Source organism: Folsomia candida, unplaced genomic scaffold (genome assembly GCF_002217175.1).
Source record: "Folsomia candida strain VU population unplaced genomic scaffold, ASM221717v1 Fcan01_Sc021, whole genome shotgun sequence".
Classification (NCBI taxonomy): domain Eukaryota; kingdom Metazoa; phylum Arthropoda; class Collembola; order Entomobryomorpha; family Isotomidae; genus Folsomia; species Folsomia candida.
This window is the reverse complement of record NW_019091213.1, coordinates 614,292-627,806: the sequence shown is the minus strand read 5'-3', so window position 1 is coordinate 627,806 and position 13,515 is coordinate 614,292. Positions and strand designations below refer to the sequence as shown.

The window sequence follows — 13,515 nt, the reverse complement described above, 5'->3', positions numbered from 1 at the left end:
GTCACCCAGATTTGCGGTATATAATGTCATCGTAGATTTAGTTCATCTAATGCGTTGAACTCGTAGTACTTTTGCTTTGACTAGGTAGCCCATTCATCTAATAAGGTGATGGTGCAGCCTGTACAAAAATTTATGAAGCTAATTGTTGGAAAGCACTGCAGAGTTTTCGCTGTAAAGCTCAACTAACTAACTTTACTCAACTAACCCGTAATGAAATTTAAGTAAAGCTAAATTAAAAGCACAGCGTGCTAGAGTCACTAGCATGGTACATAAGTACTTGTAACTTCTATATTGGCAAATTTTAAGAAACAATATCAAACACTGGAATATACTCTTTTGCAAATTTCTAAAGTCTGCTGCATTAATAAATGGTTGACTTAAGTGAGTAATGCTGTTGATTATGGAATAAAAACTACATGCACGAGTAAAGATTGAGTATTTCATGGTGTCACATTTCAGAGTTTCATGCCCACACCTTTCGGAAGTATGATTGAGCCTCCGACGACAGTTATTATCCGCGCGCTTTAACTTGCCCCCGTCTCATACACAAATTAACGGTTTCTACAACACAGTCAGTATACACGTTCTACACTCCACAACACGGTAGAGTACACCGTTAAAATGTGTATGAGACGGGGACAAGTAATAGCGCGCGGCTAATAAGTTATGCACATGCTGACGGATTTATATAACATACAAAGCATGCAATTTGCGAGCACTGAGGAGAAGTGGCGATGAATATTCATCTTGATTAACTCATTAAATACTTCCTCATATAGCCAATTGATGATTTTCAATTGAAATTATTTAAATGTCCACTCTTTTAAATGCTTAGTGGCAAGTACCACCACTAAAGCAATAATTGAATATCGGTATGGTATATCGGTATCCATGATTCATGAGAAGAACTGGGCTGCGCCATTGTAAATTGTAACCACACACACCGTAATGCATTCTCCTTTTCGTCGGACTCGTACAAATCAGCTTCAGGTGTTCCTCAATATTTTGTGAATGGATTCCAGTTTACGTAGTGAGATTAAACCCTTGTTTCTGAATGTCGGCTATTTTGAATGCATGGCTTACATATGAGCATGAGTGAAGATAGACAGCATTAAATGGAGGAACACCTGCACAATGCAGTGCAAAATGAAGAGGTGTCGAGTATGCATGCAGACAATTATTATTCATGTGCTCCTCGGCAGAAGCAGATTTAATCTGCGTGCTGTTTCAAAGTTTGAGTCAGTCCGTTTCAAACCAAATCACCGTCACAAGCGAGCACAATCTCGACATTTGGGCACAACAAGTCGTTTTTCATGAAAGTGCATTTTTTGCTTCCGCACTTAAGCAATACTTGAGTAGATGAATAAGACGTTGTTTTTGGCACAAGTGAAATTGGTGGAGGTGCATCGAAGGATTCTGTCCCTTAAACTAAACCTCATCGCGAGTGATGATTATGCATGTGAAGTGAATCTCCCTTTCGCTTCACTCTCACCCAACTTTTGAAATTTGAAATCTCTGTCTTATGCATGTGCGTAGTATTGATTGCCATGAACTGCCGACACCAGACTCACGTCCACTCAGTGTGATAGTTGGTAGAGACGACGACGGTGGTGGTGATGGAAAACTGGTATTAGTCGCAGGTAAATCAGCAGCATTTTGAAATCTCTCTTCTTCCCTCAATCAGCCTCACAAATGCCAAGTCCTGGTGTGTTCTGGCTAACGGCATGTTAAAACGTACCCATAAATCAGCTCGATAAATACATACACATTTGTGGAGAGCAGCTTTGTCTGAATGTCCCACCTCTCTCGGGGTCAACATCCAAGAACGAAAGACATTTGAACATTGTCCTGGTGAGCAGTTTGGAAATATTTCGTCAAACCCATCAAAATCTTTCAATTGTCACGTGCTCTTGAATTGCGTAGGTGTTTCTGCACCATGGTTCGTGACCTGACGTCCTTCTTGTACAACTACAACGCCACTTATGACCGGGCGAAGGACTGGATTTACGAAAACCCTCCAAAGCATTTTCCCTTCTTCTTTGAAGTGGCGGATCTCGTGTGGTGGCAAAATGTGATGGTGGATTACTGGCAATTCCCCTTCGTTGTGTGCGTCGTCTACTTGACCACGGTGTTTGGGATGGAGGGATGGATGAGAGGGAGGACGCCCTTCAAGCTCAAACGCTTCCTCGTCTGCTGGAATGTCACGATGGCCCTTTTGAACCTCTTTGGCTTCGTGAGACAGATGCAAGAGCTGGTTCCCATTCTGGCCAAACCCGACGGATTTCACAGATCTCTCTGCATTCGAGAAGAACTCAATTTGCCTACGGGTACTCCATCAAGGAACACGGACGGAGGATTCCCTAAATTGACATGTTTTTTTTACTCTTGCAGCATTTTGGGGACTTTTCTTCTGCCTCTCAAAGTATTTATTTTTGGGTGACACCATTCTCATTGTCCTAACCAAGAAACCACTTCTCTTCATCTACTGGTATCACCACGCCATCGCAATCATCGTTCCTTGGGTAGGTCTCTCTCCGCATAGTTTGTGCTCCTCTATTTATGTGCGCAATTTGGAATCAATAACAAATACATTTGTTATTTATTTATAAATTTATGTACATATATATATATATATTTGAATTATGCATTTGCAGATGATATTTCCAGACTCCGAACCGATATGCAGACACATCGGGGGCTCAAACTTCTTTGTTTTGTTCTGCATGTACTCCTACTTTGCTCTAAAGGTAACACATTAGTCAAATGAAGGACAAGTGACAAAAAAGTTTGTCATAATGTACTGTTCAATTTGTGACTGATGAGTAGGGGATGCACATTAAACTGCCACGCCGAGCTGGACTCGTCATTGCCATTCTCCACGTTCTGGAAATGATGCTTGGAGCAGTGGTTCAAGTCTATACGGCCCGAGAAATTAGTGAGTCTCTCTGTCAACATAAATAACCCAGAAGGGGAGGTGAATTTTGGGTGACTCTGTCCTAATTCAAATTTTTGTAGTCAAAGGGAGAGACTGTGCGAGAACGATGAACAGCGTCAAGTGGTCGCTCATCCCGCACGTCTCCCTCCTCTTCTTCTTTGGACACCTCCTCCTCAAAAGTATTCACAAGTCCAAGCCCAAAACCTTGTAACACGGTGACTGCGAGCGACCCAATTCCTCACAACTTGCACTACTCGATCGTAAAATCCTGTAAAATCTTTGTCATCCGTTCGCAAAAAAAATTATAATTACTTCTTATTTCCACTGTCCTGTGATTACTCATAAGCATTCAGCCATTAATCTGGCCGGGAGGCACTTCCTTCTGCGTTACATTCTGAGGGAGAAGACTTGAGCAGTAGGAGACTACATAAATCTTTAATTTGCATTGCTTTAATTTTTTCCCGAAACTTGCAAAATGATGATAATTAATTGATATGAAAGTGTGAAATGCAAGAACTCATCGCAGAGATGTACATGTACAAAATATCTCTTCTTTACTACTCGCATAATGAAATTGACAGACAGGCAGATAAATTGATACAAAAATTAACAACTTTTATTGGTCAACGATAATGCGCAACATTTTCAGATAAATATTAACTGTTTCCGGTAAATTACAAAATTATCAGCTTAAGTTTTATTGATCTTGACTCCCATACGATCTGGGAGTGAAGTTAATCACCGACAAAAGATAACAAACGTAGGCTATCACGTGCCACTTTTTCATGATGTCATCCGTGCAATACCTTGGAATATTTTGCCTCTGGTTCAACCAGTCTTTATCGGTATTCCAGTGTCCAGCTGCAACATTTGTTTCACCAACTCATACGTGGAAAAACTGACAGCGACCATTGGAATTGCACGTAAATCTGAAAATACAAACATTATAATTGCCGTACTTGTCATAGTCCATCTGGTCCCGTCATCCATCAATCAAAATGATAAGAAGGGGTTATCCACTCACAGTTAATGCTCATTCCCCGGTACAATCCACGCATGACCCCGTTCTCCTCATATATGATCTTCAGCGTTGGAATCATCCCCATGCTGCAAGTTCAGACAAGTCACTTTCATATTTATAATTACTTTTTATGGATTATTCATGCAATGAGTAATTCGAGAGAGAAAAGATGAAGAGAAGACGAACCTCCTGTTTTGTTGCATTCACCAAAAGTATCACCAAATAGAACCCAGCACCAATTTTTGAAAACAATACACCGTACACCAAACCCAGCACTTTTAGTCTCATACTTGCTTGGAGAAAGTAATCCAAGTGAATATGTAGAGCAATGTGTATATACTTTGCTTACCCAAACTTCTTGGTGTGCTCACTCGTCATGGCGAGTTGCATTCGTCTTCTTGTGACGTCGAGAGGATAGGAAAACGTCTGGGCGACCGCTCCGGCCACTCCCCCGCACAACAATTTGTAAGGAACCATTAACACCAAGCCCCCAGTATTCGCCGAACAGCTTTTACAGGTCCAATCTGCAACAGGAAGATAAGTTTAGTTAGTTGCTACTCCAGCCACCAAGTCCGCTTGTTCGGCATCTTTAAGTACACACCAGGCAAGTATTTCATGCAGAGGTATTTGAAGGACTCGAAGCAGTAGAAGGAGAGTCCAGCGTAGGGAATCATGCCAAATATCGTGGGAGTGAAGCCTCGGTACAAGGCTCTGATCCCACCCTCCTCTCGAAATATATGGCTCGCACACTGGTAAATCCCGTTGTACAAGTGCTCCCCATGCACCTAGATATTCAGTTAACGAACGTTGAAAATACTTCAGTTTGTGCTATGCGACTACCGTTTAAATCATTACCTGGAATGCTAATCGTGCTCGGATCGTATCCAGCGGGTAGGTGAAAGCTACAGCCGTCACGCCCGCAGCCGACCCTGCAGAAAATCGCCCAATGTGCGATTCTCCAAACATTTTTTTGTACATTTCAAAGGATGTGAACTGCAAGGCGGCGTAGGGGAATATCCTGACCATTTGGGCCCCATTGCCTGTGAATAGTACAAAAAATGTACAAGTGAGAAAGTTGTGAGAGTGCACATTCGACATCGTTATTTGGTATCTTCCCAGAAGAATGGCGTACCTTTGTAGAGCGCAATGAACCGCTCCTTCTCCACAATGCCTTTTAATCCGCTGAACACTCCCAAGTGTGAGTAATGCCTGGAATGGGCTTGCAGCAAAATCTTCATCCGATCCAAGGGGGCCACCGCTGTTTTTGCACACATTCCCGCAACGCCTGTTCCACACAAAAAAAATCATGCATTTTTCATTTTAATAAAATTATCAAACGTGCTACATAAGCTTGCCAAAAAGTTAGGAATAATACTCGCTGTCTCGCTCCTCCAAAAGAGTGTGCACTCTTTATTTGCAGCGATGCACATTGCTCCATTTGGAATTGAAACTTTCACTTGGGGCTTTGATGCGTACCCAATTCATGCGTTACCACAAAAAAACCAAGGCATATGTACATATATGCAACGCACAATATTACTAAAGTTGAATTACTCGTGCTGCATACATGTAATAGACACATTCCGTCCGTGTGCATTTATTTTGTTTACGTGCTCTTGTGCCGTTTTGGCTTGACACACATATTTACCAACCGGAGCTGACAAGAGTCCATTCACATCAATGCCTAACAGTTTAATCATCAACTCCTCACATGCTAATATTCACGTATGATTCATTATTTCAGACTATCCTCTCTCGGCCGTGGCAAATGGTTTCATACCAAAGGAAAATAAGTCAGAAATATTTGTTATTTTGAATTTCATTAAGAGGAAATTTTATAGTCATGAACGCGTGTATTTACTATTTACATATGTGCAGATTATATTTAGGTATTTAAATAATTTAGCAAGTAGTACTTGGAATCACTGCCTACCTCCTGATAACATGGATTTGGCAATTACTGCCACTGCCATATCCTCCATCGCAACGGCTCCTTTTGTGGCACAATTTCTGCTCCAGCTAATCACAAACACAATATTTCTAAGATAACAGACTATGTTCCAAACATGTTCCAAACGATATTTTTCAACACTGAATTGCTCGATCTATCTCGGGTCGATAATAAACAGGCGAGGAGATTATATGCAAAGTAGCGACCAGAAAGTTGAGTCCTTATTCCTTGCTGGGCATGAATTTGACTGATGAGACCACACTGCGCCCAGGTAGCGAATTGTTCATTGCGAATTCATACCCATTGTAATAGTAGGTACGGGGAGGAGAGGTGTGCGAAGTGGGTGCCGTGATTCTTCAAGTTTGATCTTCCTTAAAAAATCCCGTTGTTCAAAGTTTTTAATCCGAAGACGACGAAGATGAGAAGCAACCAGCTCAACCACACGAACGGACCAACTTTAGATTATTGCACTTGTCTCTTTTCAACCAACAACTTGTTTTCTCAGGTTTCTTGATCCTTCTCGCTCTTCAACCACAAAGTCAGTATGTAGCAAACGCAGGTATTTAACTGCAGATTGCAATACAACGAGCATTAACGTTAATAAGGAGACTATTAAATACGATACTGCGATAAACCGGGGGTTATGCTGCTCGTCTTGATGATTGTGGTGGTGGCGACGTCATATTACGAATGTGTTCACTGGTTTATGTCTATGCTATAGACACACATGTTAAAGTAAATTTGACTTAACGAAACACTACTAACTTAAAATAATAATACTGCCATTCAATCCGCTGCCTGAGCTATGTATGTATTTGTAGCTAGAGTCCAAGTTGGTTTTTATACTTATTACGACGTCGGAGAATTTTATCGTACTCAGTTCTTAGAAAATGTGTGCATGTAATGTTTGGTTTTGGGTATCACATTGACAATTACTTGGATTCTCAATTTCTACCATTTCTACCATGTAGTTTTGTTCTGCTTCTATCTTGAATATGTGCTGATCATCCCCCGTCCGAAATCGTCCTTCACCTTATTATTACTACTACGTTCTCAAGTTAAAAATATCAACGTCAGCTTTTCGGCGGATCGATTGTGTTCCCGAATCCGGGTAAATTTCCATGTGCTCGGGTTCATTATCAGTCAGGAGGATGGATAATAACATGGACTTTGACTCATGGTCGTGTGATGCACATGGAAGATGCCATAAGCAAATACGACGTAAAATTTAATTGACTTTTCTTTATTAGTTAAAGGAAAATAGTGGCGAGTAATAAATATGGGTATAAAATTTTTACACCATTTTATAAACCCACATTCTGATGAATAAGTACGCGGCTGTAAAATTCATACAAAATAAAAACAAGTAAAAGAAATGTCCAGGAATGATCATAAAAACAATAAAAGTTATGGGAAATAAAAGTCAGAGAATTATGAAAGAATAGCCAAATTTGTGTTAAAGTTTCTCTTGTAGATATCACTTGGCATGTTTGGATAAGTAGTCTTTCTTGAGCTCCCTCCTCAAGATCTTGCCACTGGCCGCTTTGGGAATGGCTTGGACAAACTCGACGCCACCCTTCAGCTTCTTATTCGGCGAAACCTTCGTCTCCAAGTACTTGTGGATGGACTCCTCGGACGGTTTTGAACTTTTACTAACAATGTAGGCTCGAGGAAGTTCGCCTGCACGCTCATCCGGGACGCCTGACAAATATAATCAGAGTTGCTGACAAATGCATTTTTTAGCTGGGAAGATATGGGCTAATTTGTGCACCTATCACAGCCACGTCCGTCACCTCGGGATGCTTTCTTAAGAGGTCTTCCAACTCACTGGGGGCCACTTGGAAGCCTCGAACTTTGATCAGCTCCTTCAGTCGGTCCACGATGAAAAAGTACTTGTCCTCGTCGTACAAGCCGATGTCACCCGTGTGGAGCCAACCCTTGGCATCAATCGTTTCATTGGTCGCCTTTTCATTCTTGTAGTATCCCTTCATCAGCTGAATTGCGTAGGATAATGCATATTATTTAGAGTCATTGTGGTTTCAAGGTGATTTTTAATTTGGCAGTCGACCATGGTTAGAAAATTGCACGAATCAAGTGTCGGTGTAAGCGGTATTACCTGTGGACCCTACAATAAAATCAGCCTTATAGAATATTAAACATTTAAACATCATTTAATCTGGAAAGCTACTCACTTTTATGCACAATTCTCCAGGTTGATTGGGTCCCAGCGCTTCCCCCGTTTCGACGTCTACTACTTTACAGAGTGAACCTGGAACTGGAACTCCGCACGATCCTAAATATAAACAAAACTTAATTTTGCTTAAAATACGTTCGCAATTTATTTTTTTAAAGGAGAGAACCGTTCAAGGGGGTTTTTACGGCCTGAGCGAAAAATTATTTTTAAACAATTAAAAATAACAACGCCGTTGGCAACAAAAATGCAAAGAACTTCATTTAGCCCGAGACAGGGTCAGAGTCCGGTTCTAAATTTTTGTCCAACGACGATTTCCTGACGATTTCCACCAAAATATTTGTATTATTCTTAATTCAACGACGCTGGTTATATCTATCTTATCGTTTTCTCGGCGCAAATTGCCTACACCCGACATAATATTCTCACTAATTGTCACATTTATCGAGCATGAAAAATTCATTTTTTACCAATTTCAAAAAGGGAGAAATAACGTGACGACAAATGAATTATTTTTTGAAAACCTAGCAGTACAGCTTTGCTAAGCCCGAACCAGGATGGATTAGTAAACCCATGTTTGTCAGAATGTTTTACTATTTTTCACTAATTCTTGCATTAACTAACGTCAGTTGGTAGTATTAATTGGCACCAAATACCAAAAACAGTGGAGGCTGTCCTATAAAATTTCGAAATTCAACCCTAAGTTATTTTTCAACTCCACACTAAATTTTAGCTCAATATATTAATTCTTAGAAATCTAGAAATCGGTATCGGCACCCCTTCCTTATTGCCCATCTGGTTATTTTTTGTTCATCATTGACTTCATATAATTTCATGAGAAGCCATTAAGTATCACCGTTCCGAATTTCAGCTTTTTGAGACAAGTTATGAAAATCGGTATGGGTTACCCGGATGTGAAAATTTTACTCAATTTTACTTCATCTTCTTCCATTTGGGATCATTAGTAAACTATGTACGAAGTTTCATCTCGATTGAATAATTTTAAAAAAAACCTATCAGTACAGCTTGGCTTAGCCCGAACCAGGATTGGTTAGTACATAAACCCATGTTTGTCAATAGTTTTCTGTAAAATTATGTGCTACTATTTCGTAATGAATCTTGAATTAACTACTGTTGGTTCAAAATTAATATGCAGTAAAATTACTGTGAAAGTTGGAAAATAATGTATTTTTAAACAAACTCAAGTCATGGAAAAAGAATATTTCGCCAGATAACCTTTCAGATTTTTTACTGCATATTAATTTTGAATGAACATTAGTATCAATTCCTCGTATTGGATCAAGTTCTAAAAATAATATTTTTAATTAAAATATTGCTATCCCTTCCTCATGACTACTTCCCATGACCAGTGGAGGTCGCTCCTGTAAAAATTTCGAAATTCAAGCCTCCTACATGCTAATCATAAGTTATTTTTTGATTCCATTCTAAATTTCAACTGATTATATCAACTTTTACAAATCGATTTGGGTTACCCCCTACTGCCACTCTGGTTACTTTTTGTTAATATTTTCGTTTATTTCATGAGAAAGCACTAAGGACTAATTCCTAATTTAAGCTATTCAAGTTAATTTCTGAAAATCGGAGGGGGTGACCCCATAGGGTCCCTCCGGAGGAAAAATTTTCTAATTTCAATTTATACTCTTCCCTTAAGAGCCATAAGCAACTTCAATGCAAAATTTCACCTCGATATGACGACTTTGAAAAATCGGTATGGGTCACCCCCTAGGGTACCTCCAGTTGTAAAATTTTCCAATTTCACTTCACATTCTTTCATTAGAAGCCATTAGCAATCTCTGTACCAAATTTCAGCTTTCTATGACAATTTTAAAATTTTGGTGCATAATTCCCACCCACTCCGATGACCCCCACCGGTCAACCACTTGACCGATTTCGCTTATCTTCGAACTCCATTCCTAACTTTGCAAAGTTTTGCCCAATATGCATATGGTGAAAATTCCAAGTCAATCTGTTAGGCCGTTTTGGTTCTATCGTGTAGATGGGCCGGACGGGCGAACAGACGGACATGAGGGTTCCATAAGCCCAGACTCGGGCTAAAAACTAACTTTCAAGAAAACAGCAGAGTTTTGTTGACCACGGGGTCGCATGACGACAGTCTCCTTGGTCTTTTTATAATTTTTCCCAAATATTTTGCAAAATTTTCAAAACCCACACCACTTTGACGGGCTGAAACTACCAGAAGCGAGCATTACGTTTCTTAGCTTTTTTGCACACGTACAGATGAGGATATGACTGATTTTATGGCAAAAAAGCTAAGAAACGTAATGCTCGCTTCTGGTAGTTTCAGCCCGTCAAAGTTGACATTATCACCTCCTTGTACGGTACTCATCTTTGCATTAATTTTAATTTTATGTAAATTTAATTTTATATTCGGTAGGTTGAAACGATTTGTATTACTGTACCGATTTTCTTATTGTTAGTGGCCACCGGAGATACATGTGACACTGGTAAAAAAATGAGCACATCTTTATAGATATTCTGGATACTTTAGATGTAGGCGTTTATCGTTCCCATTATCTCAATATGCAAACGAATCGTCTTTTAAATACCTGGACTGAGCTAAATAGGAGTTTTGAGAATTGTTCATAATTAAATTAGTGTAGAGATTAAAATAAGATAAATTAGTCAGGAGATAAAATACCTCCGTCATCCCGTAGCCCTCGGTGAACAAAAAGTGTTTGCCTGCTTTTTCCAAAACTCGGTTGATAATGACTGGTCCAATTCTAAAAATATTCCCTATTCAGACTCGTAACTAATTAGCGCATATGTAAACATTAGTAAATAAAGTTTCCTACGGAGCTGCACCTCCCATTATGCAAGCGATAGACTTCAAGTCTTCAGTTTTCACGTCGGGAGAGTTAGCCATGAATGAAATCAACGGTGGAACCAGGTGAAGAAAGTTGGGCTGTTTTACATATAAAATTATTAATTTGTTTTCTGCAGGGTATAGGACCACTCGTTCTTATGAAATGCACATGCCTGGTGACTTCGGACCGAGTCTATGAAAGATTTTGGTTCAAACTTAGGCAAGGTCATCGTGTGTGCACCATGGTACAAGGTTTTGGCCATGACGAGGAGAAATCCGTAGATGTGAAAGAACGGAAGGATTCCAATAAATTTGTCCTGCTCGTTGCCCCCAGTGAAGGGCTTGGTGGCCAAGTAGCCTGGTTGAGTGACCTGCAACAGGTTCGTGTTGATATTGGAGTGGGTCAACATCACGCCCTTCGGTGGCCCTAATAATTTCCATTGGGAACATATTATCATATTATGAGCGATATGCGACAAAAGTAATTACACATTTGCACACGTACTTACATATGTAACACATATGTATCTATTCATACTTATCCTACGTACCCGTAGTGCCAGACGACCAAGGCAAGATTGCTGTATGATTCACAGTGTCGATTTTACTCCCCTTTAAGAACTCCACCCCATCCGAGTTGACCTTGGCCATTTCGAAGTAGGAGTGACATCCCGGTTGCGCCTCGCCCACGACGACGACCGACTTGAGCAAGGGACACTGTGCTTTTGCCTCCTGCACTTGTGGAAGAAACATTGGCAGCGTAACGATTGCCTTGGCCTCGCAATTATTGAGCTGTGTGGCTATTTCATCTAAATATGGAAACATTAATCAATCATTGTCATTTGAGTACTTGATCTTAGTAAATAGTAATTATTTATCATCATGGAAAATCGTCACGTTGAATTGCTTACGAGCGGTGTAGGTTGGATTGAAGGGGGACGCTGTGACCCCAGCTTCGAGTATTCCCAATAAAATTGCAGCATATTCAGGGACATTTGGCAGTAAAATCGCAACGACATCGTTCTCTTTTAAACCGTGTTGCTTCAGTGCGGCTGCAAAACTTCGACTTTGCTTGTAAACTTGGTCATGCGTATACTTCCTCCCAGAAACCCCGCACTCCTGGATTCAGAAAAAAATCAAGTAAAAAATACTCAATCAAACAATGGTGTCGTAAATATGTGTTTCGTGAGGTTGCATACGAAAGCAGTGGCATTTCCCCATTTGTGCAAATTGGACCAAAAGAATTCTGGAATGGTGACACCCACAACGGGGTCGAGATTGTGCGCTGATGGAACCACGCAAAATCGGTCGTCTTTGGAGAAAAAACTCGTTGTTTGAACATTTCTTTGAAATATTTGTCGCACGAATTTAGAAATTCCTCGTTGCCTTATAAAAATGTGTGACATTTTTTGTGTCAACTAAGCACAGATGTAAGGCTGGCAAGATACTTGCTGATTACAAATGATATGATCTTCCTTCACTACTGTATGTCGTGTGTCGTGCAGCAGATTTGGCACGTTTCACGGTCCAAATTCCAGCTGTGGTTTTAAGGAGAAGAAGGAAAAGTAGCCAGTGTTTTAACTATTTGTTGGCCTATGTTTGTTTTGTTAAGAGTCTCAACCCATTCACCATTCACCAGTATTCACCACCTATGTACGTATTTAGATATCGGATTTGATGCCCCACTCCAAACAACCCATTATAAAACAGTCATGAACACATAGCCGGAGAATCATGGGTCTCGTTGGCATTGGACGAGTTGCATTAGTTGCATAATATACCTACCTACATTGCATACGACTTGTACATATTTTGTTAAACCTGCTCAACGAGGATAATGTATCGTTTTATTCGCATTTTTTGCTACCGCCGCTTAAATGAACGGACAGCCTTGATATTCCTCACGCACACAAAAAATAGATTGCATTACACCATAATCATCCTCTAAACTAAATACTTATAAAGATGATCTTAAGGGAACAATTCAATTTGTAACCACCCAATCACTTGCGACCTTTAAAACTATCGAGGTTGATAGCATAGACTAAGAAATCTGACAGGGGGTGTTACAGCTGCAGCAAAAAATGTCGCAGTCGTAGACCTTCCCGTGACAGCAAATGCCAAAGGACAAGGGCGTGGGCCAGTCATTGCACTTCTCTGACGTCCCTCCATACACGCCAGAGCAACAGGAACAGTCCCCATGACGAACTTGTCCCACTATGAGGACAAAAAGTAACGTTGAGAAGACGGGCAGCCTGTGGCTTTGGGTCATCGTCAGGCCTTGTGGAGTCCAGTAACGCCTAAGTATACGTGAAAATTGACAGTGTGGACACTTTTCAAATCAACGGATGTTTTATGTCTTCACTCGCACGCAGTGTGACCACGGGGTCCTTCAACGCTGGGTACTCAAAGGAGCATCCCCAATTTGCTATTATTATGAATGAACTGTGAACAGACACCTCCTCAGTTCATCATACCGTAGTATGCACTAGTATGTACTTGTACTTGTACGACGCAATTCCAAAGTTTACAATCGTGAACGACCAATTCCGATTATTAGTGTTTTGATTTA

At 40.4% G+C, this 13,515-nt stretch overlaps 3 protein-coding genes across 4 annotated transcripts; 1 reads left to right on the top strand and 2 right to left on the bottom strand.

Annotated features, from left to right (window-relative positions):
- The first annotated feature begins 1,215 nt into the window (after positions 1-1,215).
- On the top strand, positions 1,216-3,253 carry LOC110858414 (elongation of very long chain fatty acids protein 6). Of its 2 annotated transcripts, XM_022107189.2 has the most exons (7): positions 1,216-1,640; positions 1,783-1,851; positions 1,924-2,327; positions 2,392-2,522; positions 2,655-2,747; positions 2,827-2,935; positions 3,016-3,253. In XM_022107189.2, the coding sequence occupies exons 3-7, from the start codon at positions 1,937-1,939 to the stop codon at positions 3,144-3,146; spliced, it is 855 nt and encodes a 284-aa protein (XP_021962881.1). In that variant the 5' UTR covers positions 1,216-1,640; positions 1,783-1,851; positions 1,924-1,936; the 3' UTR covers positions 3,147-3,253. The 2 variants fall into 2 exon arrangements, with proteins under 2 accessions (XP_021962881.1, XP_021962880.1); XM_022107188.2 differs by having other exon boundaries at positions 1,217-1,851.
- A 276-nt stretch (positions 3,254-3,529) lies between these two features.
- On the bottom strand, positions 3,530-7,040 carry LOC110858413 (graves disease carrier protein homolog). Its single transcript, XM_022107187.2, has 7 exons — positions 5,890-7,040; positions 5,089-5,241; positions 4,812-4,996; positions 4,558-4,741; positions 4,306-4,480; positions 3,960-4,042; positions 3,530-3,864 (listed from the first exon to the last, which is right to left on the bottom strand). The coding sequence occupies exons 1-7, from the start codon at positions 5,936-5,938 to the stop codon at positions 3,764-3,766; spliced, it is 930 nt and encodes a 309-aa protein (XP_021962879.1). The 5' UTR covers positions 5,939-7,040; the 3' UTR covers positions 3,530-3,763.
- A 94-nt stretch (positions 7,041-7,134) lies between these two features.
- LOC110858324 (probable 4-coumarate--CoA ligase 1) lies at positions 7,135-13,401 on the bottom strand. The gene is made up of 12 exons (XM_022107054.2): positions 12,143-13,401; positions 11,855-12,062; positions 11,495-11,752; positions 11,117-11,370; positions 10,933-11,042; positions 10,779-10,860; positions 10,687-10,696; positions 10,540-10,581; positions 8,100-8,200; positions 8,024-8,032; positions 7,679-7,901; positions 7,135-7,608 (listed from the first exon to the last, which is right to left on the bottom strand). Exons 1-12 carry the CDS (start codon positions 12,347-12,349, stop codon positions 7,385-7,387), a joined length of 1,728 nt encoding a protein of 575 aa, XP_021962746.1. The 5' UTR covers positions 12,350-13,401; the 3' UTR covers positions 7,135-7,384.
- Positions 13,402-13,515: the final 114 nt, after the last annotated feature.

What these genes read in the sequence shown, in the direction of transcription:
- LOC110858413 (XM_022107187.2), bottom strand. Translation starts at nt 5,938, where the DNA reads ATGGAGGATATGGCAGTGGCAGTAATTGCCAAATCCATGTTATCAGGA. An exon ending in GAGCACACCAAGAAGTTTGG is followed by an intron (nt 4,043 to 4,305) that starts GTAAGCAAAGTA and finishes CTGAACTTGCAG; the next exon opens with CATGGGGATGATTCCAACGC. An exon ending in CCGGGGAATGAGCATTAACT is followed by an intron (nt 3,865 to 3,959) that starts GTGAGTGGATAA and finishes TTGTATTTTCAG; the next exon opens with ATTTACGTGCAATTCCAATG.
- LOC110858414 (XM_022107189.2), top strand. Translation starts at nt 1,937, where the DNA reads ATGGTTCGTGACCTGACGTCCTTCTTGTACAACTACAACGCCACTTAT. An exon ending in TCGCAATCATCGTTCCTTGG is followed by an intron (nt 2,523 to 2,654) that starts GTAGGTCTCTCT and finishes ATGCATTTGCAG; the next exon opens with ATGATATTTCCAGACTCCGA. An exon ending in CTATACGGCCCGAGAAATTA is followed by an intron (nt 2,936 to 3,015) that starts GTGAGTCTCTCT and finishes AAATTTTTGTAG; the next exon opens with TCAAAGGGAGAGACTGTGCG.
- LOC110858324 (XM_022107054.2), bottom strand. Translation starts at nt 12,349, where the DNA reads ATGTCACACATTTTTATAAGGCAACGAGGAATTTCTAAATTCGTGCGA. An exon ending in GGGGAAATGCCACTGCTTTC is followed by an intron (nt 12,063 to 12,142) that starts GTATGCAACCTC and finishes TTCTGAATCCAG; the next exon opens with GAGTGCGGGGTTTCTGGGAG. An exon ending in GACGGACGTGGCTGTGATAG is followed by an intron (nt 7,609 to 7,678) that starts GTGCACAAATTA and finishes TATATTTGTCAG; the next exon opens with GCGTCCCGGATGAGCGTGCA.